General features: G+C 39.4%; 1 protein-coding gene and 1 long non-coding RNA gene across 3 annotated transcripts in view; one reads left to right on the top strand and one right to left on the bottom strand.

Moving 5' to 3' along the window:
• LOC129562195 (uncharacterized) overlaps positions 1 to 22519 on the top strand; it is a 126422-nt gene that overhangs the window by 52758 nt on the left and 51145 nt on the right. For both annotated transcript variants that reach the window (XR_016037411.1, XR_016037410.1), the window contains exon 4: positions 20959 to 21079. This is a non-coding gene — a long non-coding RNA (uncharacterized LOC129562195). The remainder of the gene's footprint in view (positions 1 to 20958; positions 21080 to 22519) is intronic.
• LOC148777802 (uncharacterized) lies at positions 584 to 21856 on the bottom strand. The gene is made up of 7 exons (XM_088836182.1): positions 21799 to 21856; positions 21128 to 21178; positions 18178 to 18204; positions 8777 to 8830; positions 3135 to 3188; positions 1714 to 1740; positions 584 to 670 (listed from the first exon to the last, which is right to left on the bottom strand). The coding sequence occupies exons 1-7, from the start codon at positions 21847 to 21849 to the stop codon at positions 584 to 586; spliced, it is 351 nt and encodes a 116-aa protein (XP_088692308.1). The 5' UTR covers positions 21850 to 21856.

Below are 22519 nucleotides of genomic sequence, written 5' to 3'. Positions count from 1 at the left end.
CCATTTTGCCTGATATTGGCTCCTTATCTATCTTGAGATAGAATCTAAAAACCAATCTCATAGAATACACTAATATCTTCATTTAAAATGTCTGCCGTGTTTGAAGGCAACAAGTCCTGGCCCCTGTGTAGTGGTCTCAGAAACGATGCTTGTCTTCCATTTTCCAATTAAAAAAATCAAGATACAGGACATATCCTGTCTCTACCGGGAATGTTGTGGAGATAAATGAGGTGCTGGCTTTATAGGCTTAGGTGAGCTCTGCCAGAAGACTGTTGCAGATTTGTGGTATTTAATATTATTAATGTAATAAATGCCTGCCCCTCTCATTTTTTACACCTCCTGGAAACTTCAGTTTTTCAACTAATTGGTGTCAGGTAGTCCAAAAATTGTAGCCTGGTTTTCTGGGGATTATAATTATTTTCTTCTGGCCTTCTTTCTTTCAGTGTAGCCTTCTTTATTCCTCTGTGAAGACCTGGTTCATTAGATCAGACTTCGGTGTGATTTTGGAGCACAGGATGGAGGAAGACGAGATGTATGAAAGAATCACACAGCGTGAACAGCACAGCAGACATAAGCAGAAAAATCAAACAGGCACATGCTGGGTTGGAGAGGTCACCTTTTCTCCCTTTTCTCCCAGGTCACCCTTCTCGCCTCGTGGACCAGGGAAACCCTACAGGATAAAAAGCAAACCAGAAAGATCTATTGATGTAACTGTGGCAAAACCATATTGAAAGAAACAAGATTTCATGTTTCCGAACACAAATACAAAGAAACATGGCGTGGCCCCAAATCTCAAAACTTAGATGGGTAAAGTAGTACTTGGAAATAACAGTTTCCTAGGGATGGCGGAGCCTGGTGGGCTGCCATCTATGAGGTTGCACAGAGTCAGACATGACTGAAGCGACTTAGCAGCAGCAGCAGCAGCAACATCTCAAGTATCTATAAACAAAGGGTTTCTTGCTGCTTCTCCGAAGAAATGAATAGTGGAGAGAATATTAGGACCCTAGTTTGAATCCTGGCAAGCTCTTGGATTTGTGTGGCTGTGGGCAAATCACTCATCTCAGCATTTTAGTCCTGTGACCAGAAAATGAGGTTAATATTTACTACAGGACTGCCAATGTGAGCATTAAACTTGAAGATGTATGTAAAGTACCAGGATGATGTCTGTGTACAACAGGCGCCTGATGCACAATTACCACTATCACTGCTGCTACTGCTGTTGTCCACATAAGACAGGGTGAGCAGCAAACACTTTAAGAGGGACTGACTTTAGCATTATTTTTAGAGAATTATGTTACTTTAAGATATATAGAGACTTTAATGCTAAAAAGAAAACTACTGGATAACCGTTTTGAAAATAAACATGCCATTTCCCTAAGGGTAGCATGTAAAAGATGTTTCCATTTTATGCATATTTTAAACTAAGTAGTTCAGCCACAGATGTTGAGTGTCTCTAATTTGGGGAAGTATTTTGGAGTATATCAACTGTCAGTTATTAATTTTATACCAAAATAATTATGGTCTTTGCCTCCATGTCTATCTCACACAGACACTAGTGGTAGATTTCATATTGCTGTCTACAGGCACAGCAATCTATGCTGTATGCGTAACTATGTGCACAGAAAAAAGTTAGAACTATTCTTGCTGTGACTGACAATGGAGACCATCAGCATCTATTATAATGGGAAGATGTTGATTGTATGCTTTACTTACATCAAGACCAGGCTCTCCATCTTTCCCCTGCCAAAGAACCACAGTAGCTACATTAGTGTTCCTAAGTTTCATGAATAGGTTATTGTTCTATTTAAGGCTGCCTGGACATGCAACACTAGTATTAAAGCAACTAATTCAGAAAAGTGAAAAGATCCTCTATTGATTAGTAATGCAAATTTCTTTCACTAAATCAAGTGAAGTGATTGTTAATGTTGCAGTTAAGGGTCATGAACATGTTTTATTATGTATCAGGTTAAATAGTGTGATATTTTGCTGAAGCTTGATTCTTGGTATACAAGTTATTTATCTAGGAGTAAATCAAAAGCAAAAATACTGTTTAGTTGATTTAAAAATGCACAAGCACTAATAGAATATGCAAATCAAAACTACTTTGACAGCTCAATACATTATAAATGAGCAAAGAATGTGAAAACTATTTGTTAAATACAGCTTTAATTTGTCTAGATGTGCACCTTGTCTATAAATATTGAGGGTGTGAAGCTCACAATTTAAACACTGTTTGTAGATGAACGGTCCCCTATCCATTCACCCCTGTGGAGCAGATTTTCAGGGTAATGACTAAGGTCATACAATGGATCCACCCAAAAGTTGCTGAGAAGATGCTTGATTCCATCAATTAGATTTTGAAATCTATTTCAAAATCGGCATCTTTTTTAGCACTCAAATAATCATGGCTGACGCTTTTATTTCAGTTTATTGTGCAAGTTATGTGGAAGCTACACAGGGGTTAAAAACCTTGAGATGACAGTAAGTATATGCTTCTATTGAAGTCCTATCTTACCCCATTGCATCATTCACAATTATCCTAAAAAGGATATTTTGAAGCAGACCCCAGGCCCTCAATTTGAAGTGGGGGTGATTGGGCATTTTCAGAAGACAGAACACTATCAACATTCTCTGTTCTGCAGATCACTTGTCATCACAGTGACTAGGAAAGGTCAGAAACAGCAAAATCATTGTAAATATCAATTTAGAAATAACTTTTGTTGAACAGTTTTTGTAAGCTATCCATGAGAAGGGAAAAAGTCTAAAGAGAGTTGTTTTAAAGTTTCCACACCCACTTCTGGTACAATGACCTCCCAAGGAAGGGCTGATTTTGGGTCCAGTCAGATGGCCCAGGCATGGCCCCAAATCCTGCTTTCAGCTTAGCCCCGTCCATCTCATGGACAGCCTCTGATCCTCTGTCTTGTGAAGCACGTGGATGAGCGTACCTGAGTGTGAGAATATGGCACAGACATGACCTATCTCTGAAACACACCGTTACACTGGTGTTGAAGAGGATTAGTGGGTTGCTCTTTGCTCCTCTGATGGGATTAGTCTGCCCATGAGGGGAGAGTTAACTGCGCCAATAACAGATCGTCTACACATGCTAGGGGGACATCGCGAGACACAGAACTCACGGGCAGACCATACGGCCCTCGGGGTCCCAGCTCTCCCGTAGCTCCTTTTTCACCCTAAAATAAAAGATGAGAGTTCCAATCATACACAAACATCTACATTCATACACTTTCTCCAATGCCTTGTGTCTGAAGCCTCTATTTGAAGCATCATTCTATCAAACTTCTAAAAAGGCAGGCTCTTCCAGGGTCGCTGCCAGTGATACAACAAAAGAAAGTATTAGTGCATTTTACAGAATCACCTTTGAAAGGGCTGTCGGTCAGACTGCCCTGTCCAGCTGTGCAGAAGGACTTGCCAATCTAGTGTGCCGTGCTTGGGCTTCTTTGGCATTCGTGAAATGTTTATTCATTATTAATTAAGTTACTACTCTTTCAAAAATGTAAGGATAAAATGGTTTTTTTCCTCCTACCAAATGTCTCCTCTTCAGCAAGCCTTTCCTCCTTTCCTCTCCTCCCCTCCATCCTACTTAAACTGAGTTGTATTTTACTTGAGAGTGCTCATATACCGGGAGACACACCCACGTTATAAATTGTCCATTCTCTGCTGAGTCCCTCCTTAGAATATGTACATCAGGGTATCCGGATCCTGGCTTTGTTCCCTACTGCATGCCCACAGCTTAAATAGTGTGTGGCACATCAGTAAATATTTGTAGAATTAATGAATCAAGTCAAATCAATACAGTCATGCACATTTTGCTTCCTTTATGAAAAAGAGGGTTTAAAAACTTTTATGCCTTCTCTTCAATGCTTGATAATGTAGGAATTTACTGCCTTCATTGCTCTCTCCATGTACCTATTGAAGGAGAATAGTTTGCCTTGGTTTAGACAATAATCTGAACACTTATAAAAAATAAGTACAATTGGAGGTGGTCCCAGGAATATAATTGTAATAATAAAGAAATAAATGCTCTGCATTTCAAGTAGTATTTTCTTCTGCTGCCAGCTCCAAAGTTTGACTGTCAATGTCTAGTATGAAAACTTCAGGAGGAACAGTGATGTTTATATAAGGGCCAAACAGAAAATGTTACCTTCTTTTATCACCACCCTTGAGGAAGTTTAAAGGTGCTGTCTTTTTCAAGGGTAAAATGACAAGTTCAGCTGATAACTGTGCATACAGACCCAAGGATTATTCTGTGTTTCTCTACTCTCGAGATTCCCATGGGGGCAAATTTCAAGTCACTGTTAACAATCTTCTTTAAATTTAGGAGTTGTTGGTGCTAATTAACACTCACTTCGAGGCACATATAGTATCAGGAGGATTAATGGGGATAAATACAATAAAATCTTGCTGAACTTTTACTGATTATTCAGTTCAGTTCAGTCGCTCAGTCGTGTCCGACTCTCCGCGACCCCATGAACCACAGCACGCCAGGCCTCCCTGTCCATCACCAACTCCCAGAGTTCACTCAAACTCATGTCCACAGAGTCGGTGATGCCATCCAGCCATCTCTTTCTCTGTCGTCCCCTTCTCCTCCCACCCCCAACCTTTCCCAGCATCAGAGTCTTTTCCAGTGAGTCAACTTGTCTCATGAGGTGGCCAAAGTATTGCAGTTTCAGCTTTAGCATCAGTCCTTCCAATGAACACCCAGGATCGATCTCCCTTAGAATGGACTGGTTGGATCTCCTACTGATTATTACTACATGTTCATTACTGAAAGAACAGGAGTTGCATTCAGTAAAGTAGCCAGGCTTTGAAATGAAACAGATTTAAATTTGAATGCCAGTTCTGGCACTTACTAGTCATGTGGCCTTGAGTAACTTTCTTAACCTTTCTGTGTCTGTTACATTGGCTGTAAAATCAGAAGAATACATATTTCTGCAATAATTTTTCTAAAGATTAAATGTTATTATAAAATATAGGATATATTTTGCAAATAATATGTCTATAAATAGTAACTATCATTGTTATTGTACAGTTAAAGGTCTTGTTTTTAATGAAAAGGGCTTGGCAACCCAGAGAGTACTTATTCAAAATAAATGCTGCCATCTGGTAGTGTTATTTATGATTTTTTTACAAGATAGTGGTGCTGGCGATGATGATGTGGGTGTGTGTGTGTGGCGGGGGGAGGTGGGGACTTAGAAGGAGAATTCACATAACTTGGAGCCTGAATAATTTGAAAAAACTCGGTGGATTAGAGTAGATCTAGTTTGAAATATCTCCATAGATTATTAAGATATACCTAGTCCCTCCTTCCTCCTCTGATTAAATACATCAGCTTTATTGTTTTTAAAATTAATAACACCGTGACTGATTTGAATTAAGCTGTCACGAAACATTTGTCTATGGAAAACTCCGTTTATAGAACTGCCCATCCCAAATAACTACTTTAAGCTAATAATGACAATTGCATCCCCCTCACCAGTGACTGCTTCAGAAATGGACATATGGCCCAATTCTGGTCAATGAGGTGTCAGGGGAGGTCACTGGGAAGCGTGGGGAGAGGCTTCCCTGATGCGAAGGAAGGTAAAGGAGAAGAGGGTCCCTATGTTGGTTCTCTGCTGATACCTCTCCAGAAGGGAAGTCTGGAACCACTGTAACCAGCTTGCCAAAAGGCAAAGCCAGCTCATGGAAAGGGCACAGAAGCAAAGACTAGACTTCCTCCTTTGAATATTTTGCTACATAAAACTATCAATTTCTTTACTGTTTAAAGCCATCTTGAGTTGGGATTCTGTCACATAGAACCAAAAGCATCCTAATGGTCCTCGTTTGAAAACTTTCAGGAATGAAATATCAACATACGGCTTTGAATGCACCACTTCTTTTCCTGGATTAATTCTTTCCAAAAGAATGCTGAACCTCTCAAATTTAACACACTCTACAGAGTTTCTAAGTAGTTACAAGGCCAAGATGAAGAGATCAGCTGAAGGCAGGACCATCAGGTGCTCTGGGGGAACTGTACACTAACACTGCTAGTCATGTATTTGACAATCTCAAACAATACTGTCCATCAAACGCCTCGTTTCTTTTAGGCTGGTCTCCTTTCATTCAGGATTTTTAATTTGCCTGTCTACACTGAGGGATTAATCTAGAATGGCCCCCTTTCTTGATTCCTGCCTCTTTAAAATTTGAAACTTTTTCAAGAGAGGCCAGATGGCACCTCAACCAATTAACTTTGAGAATCACACTCCACTTAGCACTTAGGGGACACTTGGAGAGAACTCTATCTGATCCAGCTGAGATAGTTAACACTCCGAGTAAATATAAGCATAACTCTTTGCACTGCACACCATTTGACTTAAACTATGCCTGCACAAATTCTTCGTCATTTCATTTGCTCCCCTGGTGCATTCCGCCCCAGCGCTGAGACCTGATACTCTTGTGACACTGAAGAGCTCTCGGAAGTAACAGCTGATTTACCAAACAGTAAACCCTCTTGAGTCCCAGGGCCTTCTGCCAATAGACTACTTGAGATTTGGTGCTCCATTTTTAGTCCACGTGCTGGATCTCTTGATACAATGCTTGAATGCATCAGCAGTGTGAGACTCTTGGCTTTTAAATATTTCTAAGTAAGATGATCTTCATAAGTCATTGGTTTGATCTTAGGAATAAGACAGTGATAATCAGGTTCATATGATTTCTTCCTTTAGGAGTCACTTCTTTCTAGAAGCATTCTTGAGTAACGCCAGCTTTCCTCATCACTGAATCCACAGTCTGCTCTATTTGTATTCATTTTGGCATCATTATTAAGTTATTCCTTGAAGATATTTTTTCCTCTACAATTAGATTATAAACTCTTTTAAATCATGGAATATAGCTGATTCCTTTACTGTACTGAGTAAATATATACAGTGTATTAATAAAAGGTTATAGGATCATGAATCAATTATAATGGTACTATGCAACAAATGGGAGGAGAGCATTTCCACTTCACACTAGAGTACACTGTGTTTTGTAGACTGGTTCCAAATAGGAAAAGGAGTACGTCAAGGCTGTATATTGTCACCTTGCTTATTTAACTTATATGCAGAGTACATCATGAAGAACCCTGGGCTGGAAGAAGTACAAGCCGGAATCAAGATTGCTGGGAGAAATATCAATAACCTCAGATATGCAGATGACACCACCCTTATGGCAGAAAGTGAAGAGGAACTCAAGAGCCTCTTGATGAAAGTGAAAGAGGAGAGTGAAAAGGTTGGCTTGAAGCTCAACATTCAGAAAACAAAGATCATGGCATCTGGTCCCATCACTTCATGGGAAATAGATGGAAAAACAGTGGAAACAGTGTCAGACTTTATTTTTTTGGGCTCCAAAATCACTGCAGACGCTGATTGCAGCCATGAAATTAAAAGACGCTTACTTCTTGGAAGGAAAGTTATGATCAACCTTGATAGTATATTAAAAAGCAGAGACATTACTTTGCCAACAAAGGTCCGTCTAGTCAAGGCTATGGTTTTTCCCGTGGTCATGTATGGATGTGAGAGTTGGACTATGAAGAAAGCTGATTGTCGAAGAATTGATGCTTTTGAACTGTGGTGCTGGAGAAGACTCTTGAGAGTCCCTTGTACTGCAAGGAGATCCAACCAGTCCATTCTAAAGGAGATCAATCCTGGGTGTTCATTGGAAGGACTGATGCTAAAGCTGAAACTGCAATACTTTGGCCACCTCATGCGACGAGTTGACTCACTGGAAAAGACTCTGATGCTGGGAAAGGTTGGGGGCGGGAGGAGAAGGGGACGACGGAGAATGAGATGGCTGGATGGCATCACCGACTCTGTGGACATGAGTTTGAGTGAACTCCGGGAGTTGGTGATGGACAGGGAGGCCTGGCGTGCTGTGGCTCATGGGGTCGCAGAGAGTCGGACACGACTGAGCGACTGAACTGAACTGAATGTGATAAATATTTACTAAGTGAATTCACTTTACAGGACATGATATTATGGGATTGGAATGTATGCCAAGGAAATCTCTATATGGCTCTCTGTTTTAAAGCAAATTATCCCAGACTGATGAAACTCTCATCTAGTTTTAAAGGACCACAATCATACACAGTAAATCATCCTAACATTTTGAAGACCCCACTATTAGGATACTTTCTTTATATCCATCTTATCTTCCACTCTGAGTGTCTTCCCCCTCACCCCCAAAGATACAGAGAGGTTGTAAAAGGTTTTTGTTTTATAAAGCACTAAAATTATTTCCTTATGATTAAAGAAAGGCTATTTTTTTGCTTAAAATAAAAGAAGCATGTGTAACTGTGCAGAGAACACTTAGGTTTTGTAATTTCCCTTAAAAAAAGGTTATAACTTATTCTGAATGAATACAGGAGCTTTATATAAAAGATTGTCAAGCAGATTATATAGTCCCAGAAATTTTAGCCCTATTGTCTTCAACTTTCTGGATAAAGGCCAAATGAAAATATCTTCCTTAAGGGTTAAGAAGCAATGGTCTGAGCTATTTATTTTAGCTATGAAAATATATGCATTGCTTTTGCTTTTTTCTTTTTATTAAAGCAGTCATAGTCTAATACTCTGTCATCCTCCCTGTGTGAGGACTCTGAGTAGAACTTAAGATGGTATCTATTTCCGTTTATTATTAGATGGTCTTTTATTTCTTCTGGGAAATGAACATGTCAGATCCGCTAAAAAGGAAAAGCCACACTTTGTTTTCTTTAGGTCACAGCTCTATAACCTCAAGAGTGACTTACTCTTTCTCCTTTGGGACCGGCAGGGCCATGGGGTCCCATAGGGCCATCTGTACCCTAAAAAAAGATAAAAATAAGAAGATATGAGACATATCCCAAGGGTTATAAGAAATGCAGTTATAATTTATCCTGGACTTTTCCTGGGTGAATAATACCTTAGAAAGTAAGACAACACATCTCCTTTCAAACTGCTTTATTCTTGTTTCTTTCAGGCCAGTAGTTTTCAAGAAACTCATGCAAAAGGAATGATTTATATAACTGCATATTTCAATGAAAGGCACACACACAAAACTGTGCATCAACTTTAATTATCTATTTCCTCCCTGGCTAAATGGAACATCTTCACTTTGCCCCTAAAACCATATGAAGAAAAATGTAATTGTTCTTGCTTCACATCACCTCTTCTTCACATCCATTCTCTGGCCCCACAGTTACCCCCCCATTCCTCTTGGCCACAAATGCTCTGAAGTCTTGTTTTCAGTTGCTTAAGAGGCTCAAACAGTTATATAAGTAAAAAAAAATTACATAAATGAGAACAATGTTTTAACTGTTCAAACTTTCTTCAGCTCTGTTGGAAGGAGCAAGGGGCTTAGAAGGAAGGAATTCCTCTCATGGGTTCAGGTGCAGTGGCTCAGGTCTGTGGGTTTGCAAGGCACAAACCAGGCAGCCAGGTGATGTAATGGCATAATTGCCCTCTGGCCTTCTGATTCAGGATTAGGACTTTTGTGGCAGACTAGGCAATATTTGAATGAACAAAGGAACACTGAGGTCCAGTGAAAATACTAATGTTCTGAAACAGGTTTTTAAGAATTGAAGAGCTTGGGAATTCCCCAGTGGTCCAGTGGTTAGGACTTTGCTCTTCCATTGCAGAGGGCATTGGTTCAAGGCCTAGTCAGGAAACCTCAATGATCCTGCAGCCGTGGGGTGTGGCAAAAATATAAAATAAAATAAAAAATAAGTAAATAAATTGAGGAGTTTGGAATTCCTTTTGATGCTTAAAAATGTAGCAAGGGGCTTCCCTCGTGGCTCAGTGGTAAAGATTTAGCCTGCCAACGCAGGTGACATGGGTTCAGTCCCTGGGTTGGGAAGATCCCACATGCCACAGAGCAACTAAGCCCTTGTTCCACAACTATTGAGCCTGCGCTCCAGAGGCCAGGAACCATAACTACTGAGCCCATGGGCCACAACTACTGAAGCCCACGCACCCTGGAGCCCGTGCTCAGCAGCAAGACAAGCCACTGCAATCAGAAGACAGAGCTCTGCAACTGGAGAGCAGCCCCTACTCTCTGCAACTAGAGAAAAGCCTGAGCAGCAGCAAAGACCCAGCACAGCCAAAAATAAAAATAAGATAAATAAAATTATTTAAAAATATTAGCAAGGACCTCAGATATATTTGTTCATTTTCAGGAAGACTATGCTTAGATTTGTAATGAATTTGTTATGGCATTTACAAACATAGGAATTATTCCAGCACAATTTTTTAAACAGTATTCGTATTTCTCTTTTACTCTTTTTGTTTATAATATTAGAGCCTTGTGACATGAAATAATTCAGGGTTTTAAACTCATTCTAGTGTTGCTGGATTATCATCAAGTTTGATCTCTTTCTTGCTGCCTGAACTCCAAGCTCACCTTCAGAAAACTTCTAAATATTGAAGACATGAAGCTGAACTTTAAGAGAGGGAGCTCTGAAGAACCATAGAAAAGAGACAAAACGACAGAAGACGGATGAATCATTTCGATGAACAGAGATCTGAAAGTTAGTTCCGAGGAAGAAGTTACATTTCTAATATAGACATGAACATAAAAAAGGAAAGCAAGTTAAAATGATTTCACTTGATTTTGATTCCTTCAGAGGGCCTCTCACATGGAATTGCAGGGTGTGTCCATTGGTTATGAAAAAATCTGCCTGGGATTCTAAGACAATGAAGTCAATCAGACTGGTCATTCTTCCCGTGTTGCAAGTTATCTGGACCTGAACCCAGGCTTCAGAAGATGTTCTGGAGTGCAGGCTGTGTATCAAACAGGCCTGCAACCCAGGCTCTCTCTGCTTCTGCCTTTTGTTGTCCCTCTCTTTGTCCACTGTCTCCTTCCGCTCCAGTCCCATGTACCCCTCATCGTTTGATGGGAGTCTGTCCTAAGGCATAAAATCCATAGCCACAAAACATGTTGGAGCAAGTTGAGGTGCTGACTCACCCGGGATCCTGGCTTTCCGTCTAAGCCAGATGCTCCCTGTGTGTAGCAGGGTTGGTGGTGTGACACAAATGACAAGAACAGAGATTAGTATGAGGCGCTGATGAACAAATGTAACACTTCAAACAACATAATACGCAGTCACAGGGTTCTGAGATGAAAATCACATTGCTACAAATTGTTAGTTAAAAAAAAAACAAAACACGTGACAATAAACACCCCACAGATGATGGCATTTTAATGACATTTCCATTCAGCAAATTCTTATTTGGAAATCAAGTGAATGAGATTTATAGAGTGGGCTTTGAAATAGTTACCAGTAACAGTCTGGGTTGCTAATTTCCATATGAAATTAAATTTTCTAAAGACCGTGCTATTCACAATATATTTCCTTAGGTTCTGGAAAAAAGATAATGGCCAGTCTCCTAGGTGAGGGCTCATTATAATAATCAAGTTAGAATTTCAGAGGAGAAGAAAAGAGCTCTAGTTTTACTTGTTAAAGTAGCATTTATGAAAAACAAATGCAGAATTTTAACATGTCAGGGTGACTCTGGATTTTACACAAACATTAATTGTTTCTGCGTTGTTCTTACTGTGTTCACGTTAGTCACCACTAGAGGGACTTCTACGAATGGGAAAAAGGCGGAAAAATTTCATGAGTCCAGACAGAAAAATAACTGCCCCAAACATTGTTCCTCAGCTCACTACAAATAATCAAGCACCAGAGTCTGAGTGGGAAATGCTTTAAAAATCGAATGCCGTGTTCAGGCAACGCACGCTTTTCTTTCCTTCATCTCTAGGCTATGTATAACGTATGACCAAAAGATGACATTTTCAGTGCTTGTTTCAAGAGTAAGCACAATTACTTTTTTAATATGGCTTTTGTATCTCAAAACTTAAATGTTTATTTATAGTCCTTGAAAATGTTGATTTGATCAAGGAGTATTTAAGAAAGACAATGCACTAGTTCTATAAATTCTCTTGGCAAGGTTGCAGAACTATTTCCCCATTTTATGCTTCAGATGTAGTTAATAATACAAAATGGAAGAAAAACAATCTATTCCAGCTGCAAACTCTGCCAATGATGCTACATCATACATTTGGGGGGTACTTTTAGTTTTTTTATTTTACAATTCCTTCTGTACAATCCTATTGTGAATCAGATTATAACTGCAAGATTTAATTTAGGTAGACATGATTAAAATTTTAAAAAGTATATATGTTATTTTTTGTTTAGAGCTAGAAGATGTAGAGCTTTTGGCTAAATGTTGCACAAAAATGGTCGATCATCCTAGATTTGAAATTAGGGCAAACTTCAAAGAAATCAGATTGAGGGTTAAGAAATCAGATTGAGGGTTTAAGTAAAACAGAAATCTAAATTTTTATTTTGCTTTCTTCAGAGCCACCACTATTATAGTATTTATAAATAAATGGGTGATGATAAAATTTTTGCACAAATAATATTATATTAATATTTACCTGGAATGTGAATTCCTGACTCACAGTCATTATAGAGGTTTTGGATTTCACACTTGTGGCATGATTTAATTGGTGTGATTTAACCTATATTCTAATGTAAGACTTAGATCATTCATTCAATAAATGAATGCATATAAAGCCTCTACTATATGCCTGAAATTATGTAAGGCATTGGCTATCAAGAGTAATACTTTAGTACTTATAATACAGTACCTGTGGAAAAAGTAAAATAAGTAGTCACCAATTTTTTATGTATAAAATATGTATATGTAATATTTTCTATTACCATTTTTATGTCATATTTTAATAATGTAAACTATAATGTTCTCTACTGACTTCTATCTGTATTCACTGAATAGAAAGAATATTAAAAAGCTTGAAACTAAAATAAAAGCTTGAAACTAAAGCTCACATTTAGGAATTCCCTGGCAGTTCAGTGATTAGGACTCTGCGTGTCTACTACAAAGGGCAAGGTTCAATCCCTGGTCAGGGAACTAAGACCCTGTATGCCACACAGTGTGGCCCAAAACAAAAACCCCTCATAATTAATGATCATTTAACAGTATCTTTTTAGTCACTGCAGAAAGAAGACTAGCATGAAGTGCATGAAAGATGCAATCTTTCCATTCAAAATAAAAGTCTCTAAATAACTGCAAAATACTTCTTGCATACTATTCATAAATGTCACAAGAGCCTCATAAGAGGGCATTTCCAACACAAACAACACACAACATTTAGACCACGATATGACTGATCAATGTAAGGAGCCACAGCACTGAACTCACACCTTCAACAATGGCCAATTGCATACCTGCCACCGACAAGGGGCTATGCTTTCTAGTATCGAAGAAGAAAAAATAAAAATTGAGGGAGGATCTTACACTACACTAAGCTATAAAAGCATTTGGGAGAAATTATGAAACAATCCATATAACATTTTTTTTTTTAAGGGGAGGGTGATGGGGGAAGAATCGTCAGCTGTAAAAGAGGAAGGCTGGCACGTATGTAATTGAACACTCATGGTGTTGTTTGTTATGGGGTCTTCCTCTGACACATGAGCAGACATCAGAGAAAATAAAACTTGCTGAGCTCTGCTTGAACACAAGATGTTTTCTAGTTACAGAAATCTCAACTGTAGGATAGTCACCGAGTAATCCAGAGTTGTTACTTAGGGTAGAGAGAATAGTCTGAGATTCGCACTGAAATGGAAAGTTTTCTTTACTTACTGGAAGACCAAGGGGTCCTCTGTCACCCTTTTGACCTGGTTCACCCTTCAATCCTTTAACACCATTTAACCCTGGTTCACCCTAAATGCAAAAGCAAATGCCAATTTTGGTTGCTATCATGGGTGTTTCAACTGCGAGAGAAGAGAGCCAGTCTCTGACACGGTTGCAGATTCCAGTTTTAGGTAACAGCAGAGTCAGGCTAGATTTGTCTTGCACCAGTTCAAAACTAATTTTAAAAATGGAAAAAACAGTCAAGCTGGAATTAAATAATTATCTAGGAAGCAAAACTCCTTAGAAAATGTGCTCCTTATGACCAAAAAATATATGGCTGAGCTCCAATATTTTCAGTTTTAGTTCAAGGAAATTAGTGTTATGCTACATTGTTCTGACCAAGCAAATCAAAACAGTCAAAGTGGAGGATGTGCAAGGATGTTCAGCAGGAAAGAGCCACTCTGCTGGAATAGAAAACTGGAATATGCAGGACAGTGTTATAAACGAATATTTTAAGCCTTTAAGCATTTTGTCCAGGGGAATGTGATAAATGTAGTGGCCAATGTTTGAGGTAATGCCATTTGGTGACTCCTCATTCATGGACATTGCCAAGTCAGGTCCCTATGTGGATTAATTGATAGGATAGACAACAAATAGCCAACCCTGGAAGAGAATGTGAACATCACAGAACTTTTATTGGTTTTACTAACCATGCATCTTCCCAATGTTAGAATAAAGGAGGTTTGAAGTTAACTTAATGTGACATTATAAAAGTCATGAAAAGTGATAAATTCTCAACTCTGTTTTTAAAAATCTAAAAATGCAATACACTATTTTCTATCAGCAGCAGCATGTTAGAAATAGAAATAGAATTGTAACCTGTCCACTTTTCACCTTTCAAGCATAGATACTAATTTCATCATAAGATCTTGAAAGACTTGAGGAAGAAAGATGGTTTCATTTTCAAATGCCTTATACAGTCTTGAGTGGTGAGGTGGGAGAGGGGAGAGATTATGCCTGCATGGCAGGAAGGATTATTAACCTGGGCAGTATTTCTCCCCTATTTGCCTGAAGATGAAAGTCAGTGCAGTGCTTGGTAAAGAGTCCAGGGCCCCACATAGGCCACAGTGGCACAGGAACAATATTGTTAATGTCCCCCAGGTGATTCTCCTCATCAGGAAATTCTAGGGAACAGTGAGCCAGACTCATCCATGGAACCATGCTCTATATTTGAACTTTCAAAGGGGTCACAAGATAATACACACATTGGCATGACCTAGTGGATTTAGGCAGTTCTGAGATAGGAAGTCTGCAATACTGCCACTACAGGAAATCCAAACGTGCTATGGTCAGTGAAGTATGATCCTGTGACTGTCACAGAGCTAGAGTCAATGTGAGATCAGCAATCAACGTCAGCTAACTGATTTAAACTTGAGATTCACGGCTTTGTATGTGTATGGACTTTGATTTAGCAAGTGATCTTGAGACGATGAATAGACAGGGCAGCCTTGGTAAGCCATGAATTTCTTTGGTGAGGAATCACGCATTGATAGCAGTGAGCATTAATTGAGAAGGTAGCTTACTGTTCAGTCACTCAGTCATGTTTGACTCTATGCAACCCCACGGACTGCAGCATGCCAGGCTTCCCTATCCTTCACTATCCCCCAGAGTTTGCTCAGATTCATGTCTGTTGAGTCGGTGATGCCATCCAACCATCTCATCCTCTGTCAACCCCTTCTCCTCTTGCCCTCAATCTTTCCCAGCATCAGGGAAAGTGAGTCAACTTTTCCAGTGAGTCAACTCTTTGCATCAGGTGGCCAAACTATTGGAGCTTCAGCTTCAGCATCAGTCCTTTCAATGAATATTCGGGGCTGATTTCCTTTTAGATTGACTGGTTTGATCTCCTTGCAGTCCAAGGGACTCTCAAGAGTCTTCTCCAGTACCACAATTTGAAAGCATCAATTCTTTGGTGTTCAGCCTTCTTTATGGTCCAACCCTCACATCCGTATAATGACTACTAGAAAAACCATAGCTTTGACTATTTGGACCTTTGTCAGCAAAGTGATGTCTCTCCTTTTTAATACACTGTCTAGGTTTGTCACAGCTTTCCTTCCAAGGAGCAAAAGTCTTTGAATGTCATGGCTGTAGTCACTGTCTGCAATGATCTTGGAGCCAAGAAAATAAAATCTGTCACTGCTTCCACTTTTTCCACTTCTATTTGACAAGAAGTGATGAGAACGGATGCCATGATTTTAGTTTTCTGAATGTTGAGTTTCAAGTCAGCTTTTTCACTCTCCTCTGAACCTCATCAAGAGGCTCTTTAGTTCCTCTTCACTTTCTGCCATTAGAATTGTATCATCGGCATATCTGAAGTTCTTGATATTTCTCCTGGCAATCTTGATTCCAGTTTGTGATTCATCCAGCCTGGCATTTTGCATAATATACTCTGCAAATAAGTTAAGTAATATATAGCCTTGTCATACTCCTTTCCCAATTTTGGGGCAAAAATTTCAAATTTCAACTGTGAACCTAAATTCTAGTCCCAGATCTTTCATTTACTTAGCAGTGTAATTTAGGGAAAACAACCTAAATCTCCTGAGCCTATAGTTTAATATTTATAAAATCAAGGGGCTAGCACAGGTAATCTATGTGGGGCTTTCAACTTTTCAACTCTCTGAAATCTATGATTTAAGTAACAATTGAAGTTAAGTGTAAGCAAAGTAAATCACTGCATTGTAGATATCAAAAGGATATTTAATGGTGATGGAGTAATTGAATCACTCATAGAATTAAAAATGATCTTGGTGGCTTTGGCCTGAGTCATTACAATTAATCTGGTCCTTAGCAGTACCTTAAAATCCAAAGAGAGGCCAAGAGAAGGAAATAGTATTTAGTCCAGTGTGGGAAGAGAGGTCCAAGGAAGTTAGATAAGTACTAAGACCACAAAGCTGGTAGATAAGCTCTCTCTTTTGACCCCTACAACAGTGCCCTTATCTTAAACTATCATTCATGCCACTGAGACACTGTCACTCATTGGCCTTACCAGAAGGTAAAGTATTCTAAGAAGAATAAATAGGCATGAACTTTTCCCTTTCTTGCCTGAGTCACCTGCTTTACCTCAAAAAGGAAATTCAGGTTTCTGGAGTCAGACCAATCCCTGTACCACCCCTAAAGCTGGGTGGGCCAGAGGGAGTCCTCAGAAGAGACAGTGGGCTGCCTATGTGCTTTTCGACTCTTAGTGCCAACGTGGCATTTATGTGTTTCCCCAACCCATCTCCACTAAATGCACCAACTCACTACTGAGGAGTTGTCAAGAGTCGTGACTCTTCTCTCAAGCAGCCTCACATGCATGCATGCATGCTAAATCGCTTCAGTCATATCCAACTCTTTGTGGCCCTATGGACTATAGCCTGCCAGGCTCCTCTGTCCACAGGATTCTCCAGGCAAGAATACTGGAGTGGGTTGCCATTCTCTTCTCCAGGGGATCTTCCCAACCCAGGGATTGAACCCAGGTCTCCTGCATCACAGGCAGATTTTTTACCGTCGGAGCCAAGCGGTCTTGAGGACTAGCTAAATTTTTCTGTTTAGAACAAAGCATCAAAACAGAAGATTGCTACAATAGCTGACATTTAGTGGGTGTTTATCAACAGCTGCACCAGACCTACTGCTAAGTGTTCTCTAATCATACCTCATCCAATCATCACAATGCTCTGAGGCAAGTTAACTCCTCCAGTAAAGGAAGGATTAGAGAGGGGAAGTAATCTGCCCAAGGTGACACATGGCCTACCAGCGACAAAGCTGAGATTAGAACATGGGTCCTTATCACAGATGCTCCCTGGAAGAAGTCTGTCTCATATTAATCCTCCAAGGTGTCCTCTTGGTCTACACGAAAGCAAAGACACATCTTCATCCATCTTCACAATTTGAACCGCAATAATTCTGACAAGGAAGGGCTATCCTCCATTGTTCTCATGTTAGCTCAAATGTAGAATACACGTATGTGATGTAATCTTCTCAGTATAGCACACTTGATATGCCCTACCTCATTCTACACTAGTGACCTACAGGGAAATACAAAATTAAGATGCTGGACAATCAAAGCATTTAGATGCAGTACTGCTATATGACAAACAAGAAGTATCAGCCAATAACATCTGAATATATAACTAGAGACACCATTCCAAGAAAGAGCATCTGGACTAGTCTCAGAACCTCATCAGATTCACTATTTTTTTTTCTTTTGGAATGTTGATTTTGAGTATATTGTGATTAGTAACTTAAGAAACTGACATAGTGACAAGAAAAAAGGCAAAATGAGGACTAATTAATCTCCAGGTGATATCACTTAAATTTGTGGTAAGTCATTCCTTGTGAAATTTAAACATCTGGATACTTAAAGGCTTAAAGATTATCAACATTACTTGACAAATAAGACAGGACAGGCATGCGTCTGTCATGCTTCTCCATGACTAACAATGAAATAGAAATCAAACAAACAAGGGAGTTGTTGGATTACCTTTGGTCCAGGAAGTCCATGGGGTCCCTGAAAACGGAAAACACAGCTTTTAATTAAGAATTGAATCACTGTTTCTCAGCAGAAGTGACTATTACATGAAGTAACAAAAGAGATGTAAAACGAGAATCTTGTTTGATCTACAGCTAGAGGCAGGCCAGTGGGTGTTAACACTCAGTGAAAGTTCCTTCCCGCTCTTGGATGGCTCTGTAATAGGAAATTCATCAATAGCAGTTCTTTCTGTTGAGTATCTCTGACAGGGAGAGGGGAATCTGCCAGGGTTACAAGGGAGGGGAAAAAATAAACACACAGAAAAAAGTGTTTGTGAACCCATACTACTTCTATTTCTCAAATTTCTATTAAAAAAAAAACTAGGTGGACTATATGAGATACATTATGAATGTATAGGAAATAGAGGCCAGCCTTAAAAGACAGAAATTTGCTAAAAGTATGTTTGGAACTCTAAGTACCGGTAGAGGGGATCTTTTCAATTATTAACTCCTCTAACCCCAAGATGGTGAAAAATCTAGAAGAGGAACAAAGTGAGGAGACTGACAGTCAAGTCTGGAACCCTGTTGGATCGTTTCTTCAATTTAAGGCTAAGAAAAGGATTCTAGGGGAGGAGTGCTAAGCGTTATTATTTAGAATGCATTTATTTTTACAAAGGTGAATTATTCAAGGCTCAAATGTAATAACTCTTTACCAACGGAAGGAAATTATAACATAACACATCCATAAGTCAGGGCTTTTCAAATGTATTTTGTGGAAAATCTAAATATAGAGACTAACTAGCTAAGTTAAATTAACTAAATAAAGGTTACTGTGGATTTCTTTAAATATCATTTAAATAAACTATTTAGAGACAGGAGTATTTAAATACTTGTCAGCAAAATCGTACAAGAAGAAAAAGTTTTTTTTTTTTTTAATCACGCAATAGATAGATTTGTTATACATGTCTACTTTGGAGTAACATTTTCCCTTTGAATAAGTTGTGGATAAACATTTTCAGGAAGTGGTCATCTTATCAAGTATTATTTCATTTTAGAAGTGGTTTTAAATTCCTTTAATTAATTTTGTAATATGAACGGATTTAGCATTTTAAATTTAATTTTCTAACAAAGTGGTAGGAGTACAGAAAAGCCAAAAGTATGCCATTTTCTTGATTCTTAAGGAACTGTTTAGTTTTACAGAAGTATGGTTAATTATAACTGTTTTGTGGCATGAAGTAGAAACCTGGTAGATGATTGGGATCTCGTGCTCTCCTCTGTGGTTCAGACCATTCATTCCACTGATGTTCTTTGTTGAAGCACAACTGGAGGGAGGACTGACTGACACGTTGTTCAGTCTCTGGGATTGAAGACGTGTGGCTTATGGAGACGCCTTCAAGATGAACGTGACCCAAGAGGCTGCCTGACTTGTTCCCAACCTGTCCCAGTCAAAAGCATCTGGAACACTCTGCCTTCTAGTTCCAGCCTTAATACAACGGTCATTAGGTAGACATTTGGAGAATTATGGTTTAATGGCTGGTTTAACGGCTACCTTCTTCACCGAACATGAATTCTATGAGGACATAGTCATTTCTCCACTGGTCACTGAAAGTTATCTGCAGTGAACACTGTATTTGCCAAAGTACGTAAAAAGGGAAAAGAAAAAGATCCAACAATATATTATCATGTGTAGAAGTGAGCTTCCGTTTTCATATTGTTTTAAAATGTTCTTATTGAATGTTTCATTAAAGGGTCACAACCCTCAAAGTTGGTTCCGTTCCGTTCAGTCGCTCAGTCGTGTCCGACTCTTTGCGACCCCGTGGACTGTAGCCTACCAGGCTTCTCCATCCATGGGATTCTCCAGGCAAGAATATTGGAGTGGGTTACCATTTCCTTCTCCAGGGGATCTTCCCGACCCAGGGATCGAACCCAGGTCTCCCGCATTGGAGGCAGATGCTTTAACCTCTGAGCCACCAATGCACTCAAAGTTGGTTGCTGCTGCTGCTGCTAAGTCACTTTAGTCTTGTCCGACTCTGTGTGACCCCTTAGACGGAAGCCCACCAGGCTCCCCCATCCCTGGGATTCTCCAGGCAAGAACACTGGAGTGGGTTGCCATTTCCTTCTCCAATGTGTGAAAGTGAAAAGTGAAAGTGAAGTCGCTCAGTCGTGTCCGACCCTTAGCGACCCCACGGACTGCAGCCTACCAGGCTCCTCCATCCATGGGATTTTCTAGGCAAGAGTACTGGAGTGGCTTGCCATTGCCTTCTCCAAAGTTGGTTAGAAACATGGAATTCCCTGGTGGTCCAGTGGTCGGGACTCTGAGCTCTCACTACTGAGGACCCAGGTTCAGTCCTTGGTTAGGGAACTAAAATCTCGAAAGTCACTCAGGGCTCAGTCCCCTCTCTTCCACCAAAGTTTGTTAAAAACATTCATTAATAGCTACAATTATTAATCTTGTTATGGTATTAATGGCCTAGAACAGTGGTTGGTTAAAATGATTTTTCAGTGTTCATACTATGTGAAAGTGAAGTGTTAGTTGGTCTGTCGTGTCCAGCTCTTTGCAACCCTATAGACTATAGCTGCCAGGATCCTCTGTCCATGTAATTCTCCAGGCAAGAATACTGGAGTGAGTTGCCATTCCCTTCTCCAGGGGATCTTCCTGATCCAGGGATCAAATGGGGGTCTACCACATTGCAGATTCTTTATGATGTTAGTTACCAGACAGGGTACAGTAAAACTTGCAGAACCTGTTTCTTCAACTTTCTTATCACAAAACCACCCTATTGCTTTCCAACAGATATGTTTGGGAGAGTGAAAGACAACACTGTAAAGTCAGAAAAGCACCTCCTATTTTCTGCCTGGGAAGTACCAGATACAAGCTGGCTGTTTTGAGGGATGACTTCATGCTTTCTCTGGAGGTATGCTCTTAAACAAATGATTCCATTTTGGAGAGAAGGGAAACTTACCATGGGGCCTGGTGGGCCGTGGGGACCTGGCGGGCCTGGTGGGCCTATGACCTGCATGTCAGAAAAATAAACATGGATTTGGTCACTTCATTTAGATAAGGCAGTTAGGCTTGAGTCTCAAGCTAGGGTTCTGCTAAGGCCATTAATGGTTGCAGAGGAATGATATTGGAGGAAGTAATGTGCTTGATTCTCTACATTTGGAAATTCCTTTGTGAAAAAGAAAAAAGAAACAAACAAAAAAATACAGTTGTTCTACAAAACCCAGAATAAATCAAAAGCACATTAAAAGAAAAGGAAGCAACTGATTATAAAGAAATGCTACAACCACGATCAAACTCTCAAATATTTCACTATGCTCTGGAGAAAAAAACAAGAAAAAACGTAGGTTCTACATGCACAGAGCTCGACCCACAAGCATCATGGGAAAACCACTGATTTTCTCCTCAGGATTAGACAGTCCTCTGAAAAATTGCTTCTAACTCAGACCTCTGAGACACTTTTGTCTCTCCCTGTAGAAGGCTGACAGATATTTCTTGTATAGTTTGACAGACCAAGAGGATCATGGTCTTTCTACCGTTGATAAGCCATCTGGCATGGGTTGAAGTTGGTGAATAACTGGCCCATTTCAGGGTTTTTTGGGAACCATGAACGTTGAGCCACCACGGACTTACGGAAGGGCCCTGTGGACCTGGCAATCCCGAGTCTCCTTTTTCTCCTTTCATTCCATTGGCACCCTACAAATAACCATTAAGAGTGGAGCCAGTCAAGTTACTTGCAAAGTATAAGGAACAGCTGAATTTTCTCCCCAAATCCATCATCCTCTTGAAATTTTTGTAAGATCATGCACATAATATATAAGACAAGGATTTATCTTCTTGCATTTTAGTTTCAAGCTAAACAGCAAGCTTCCTCAAATCCCTAGGATTGTGGATGATTTGTGAAATAAACTATAAGGCAAATAAAAACTAAGTTATGCTTGATGGGTTAAATTATACATTGCTAAATATGTCCTATTATAACTATTATATTTTAATGGTGGTGCTGACTTTAAATTTCAGTCTTTTAGTTTTCACTGACATTTACACATTTCCTTGTTTTAAAAAATGATCTAGGGCAGTGAGGTTTTCTATATTTTTTTCCTATATTTCTCTACATTTACCTCTCCAAATTCTCAGCAAAAATTATGGGAAAAACCATAAAAACATCACCCCATAATACTACACACATAAAGAGGACACTTTCTATTGTAATTTGTTTTTAATTATTCTGTATTTTTTGGTTTTAAAATTATGATTTATTTAAAAATGATCAGTTACGCCTTATGTTAATGACCAACTCTATTTTATTATCTTCTAGGGAAAATAATTCAAGAAAACATAAAGGTTTATTTTG

This window comes from Moschus berezovskii, chromosome 5 (assembly GCF_049115385.1).
Source record: "Moschus berezovskii isolate FMDL1 chromosome 5, NW_MosBer_1.0, whole genome shotgun sequence".
NCBI lineage: Eukaryota > Metazoa > Chordata > Mammalia > Artiodactyla > Moschidae > Moschus > Moschus berezovskii.
Note: the sequence above shows the minus strand (reverse complement) of the source record. Positions and strands in the feature narration are given on the sequence as shown.

Coding starts and splice junctions, on each gene's coding strand:
- LOC148777802 (XM_088836182.1), bottom strand. CDS start 21,849: ATGAAAGGAGAAAAAGGAGACTCGGGATTGCCAGGTCCACAGGGCCCT. Junction 18,205..21,127: donor ACGGCCCACCAGGCCCCATG/GTAAGTTTCCCT, acceptor TTCCGTTTTCAG/GGACCCCATGGACTTCCTGG. Junction 8,831..18,177: donor ATGGACTTCCTGGACCAAAG/GTAATCCAACAA, acceptor ATCTTTTTTTAG/GGTACAGATGGCCCTATGGG.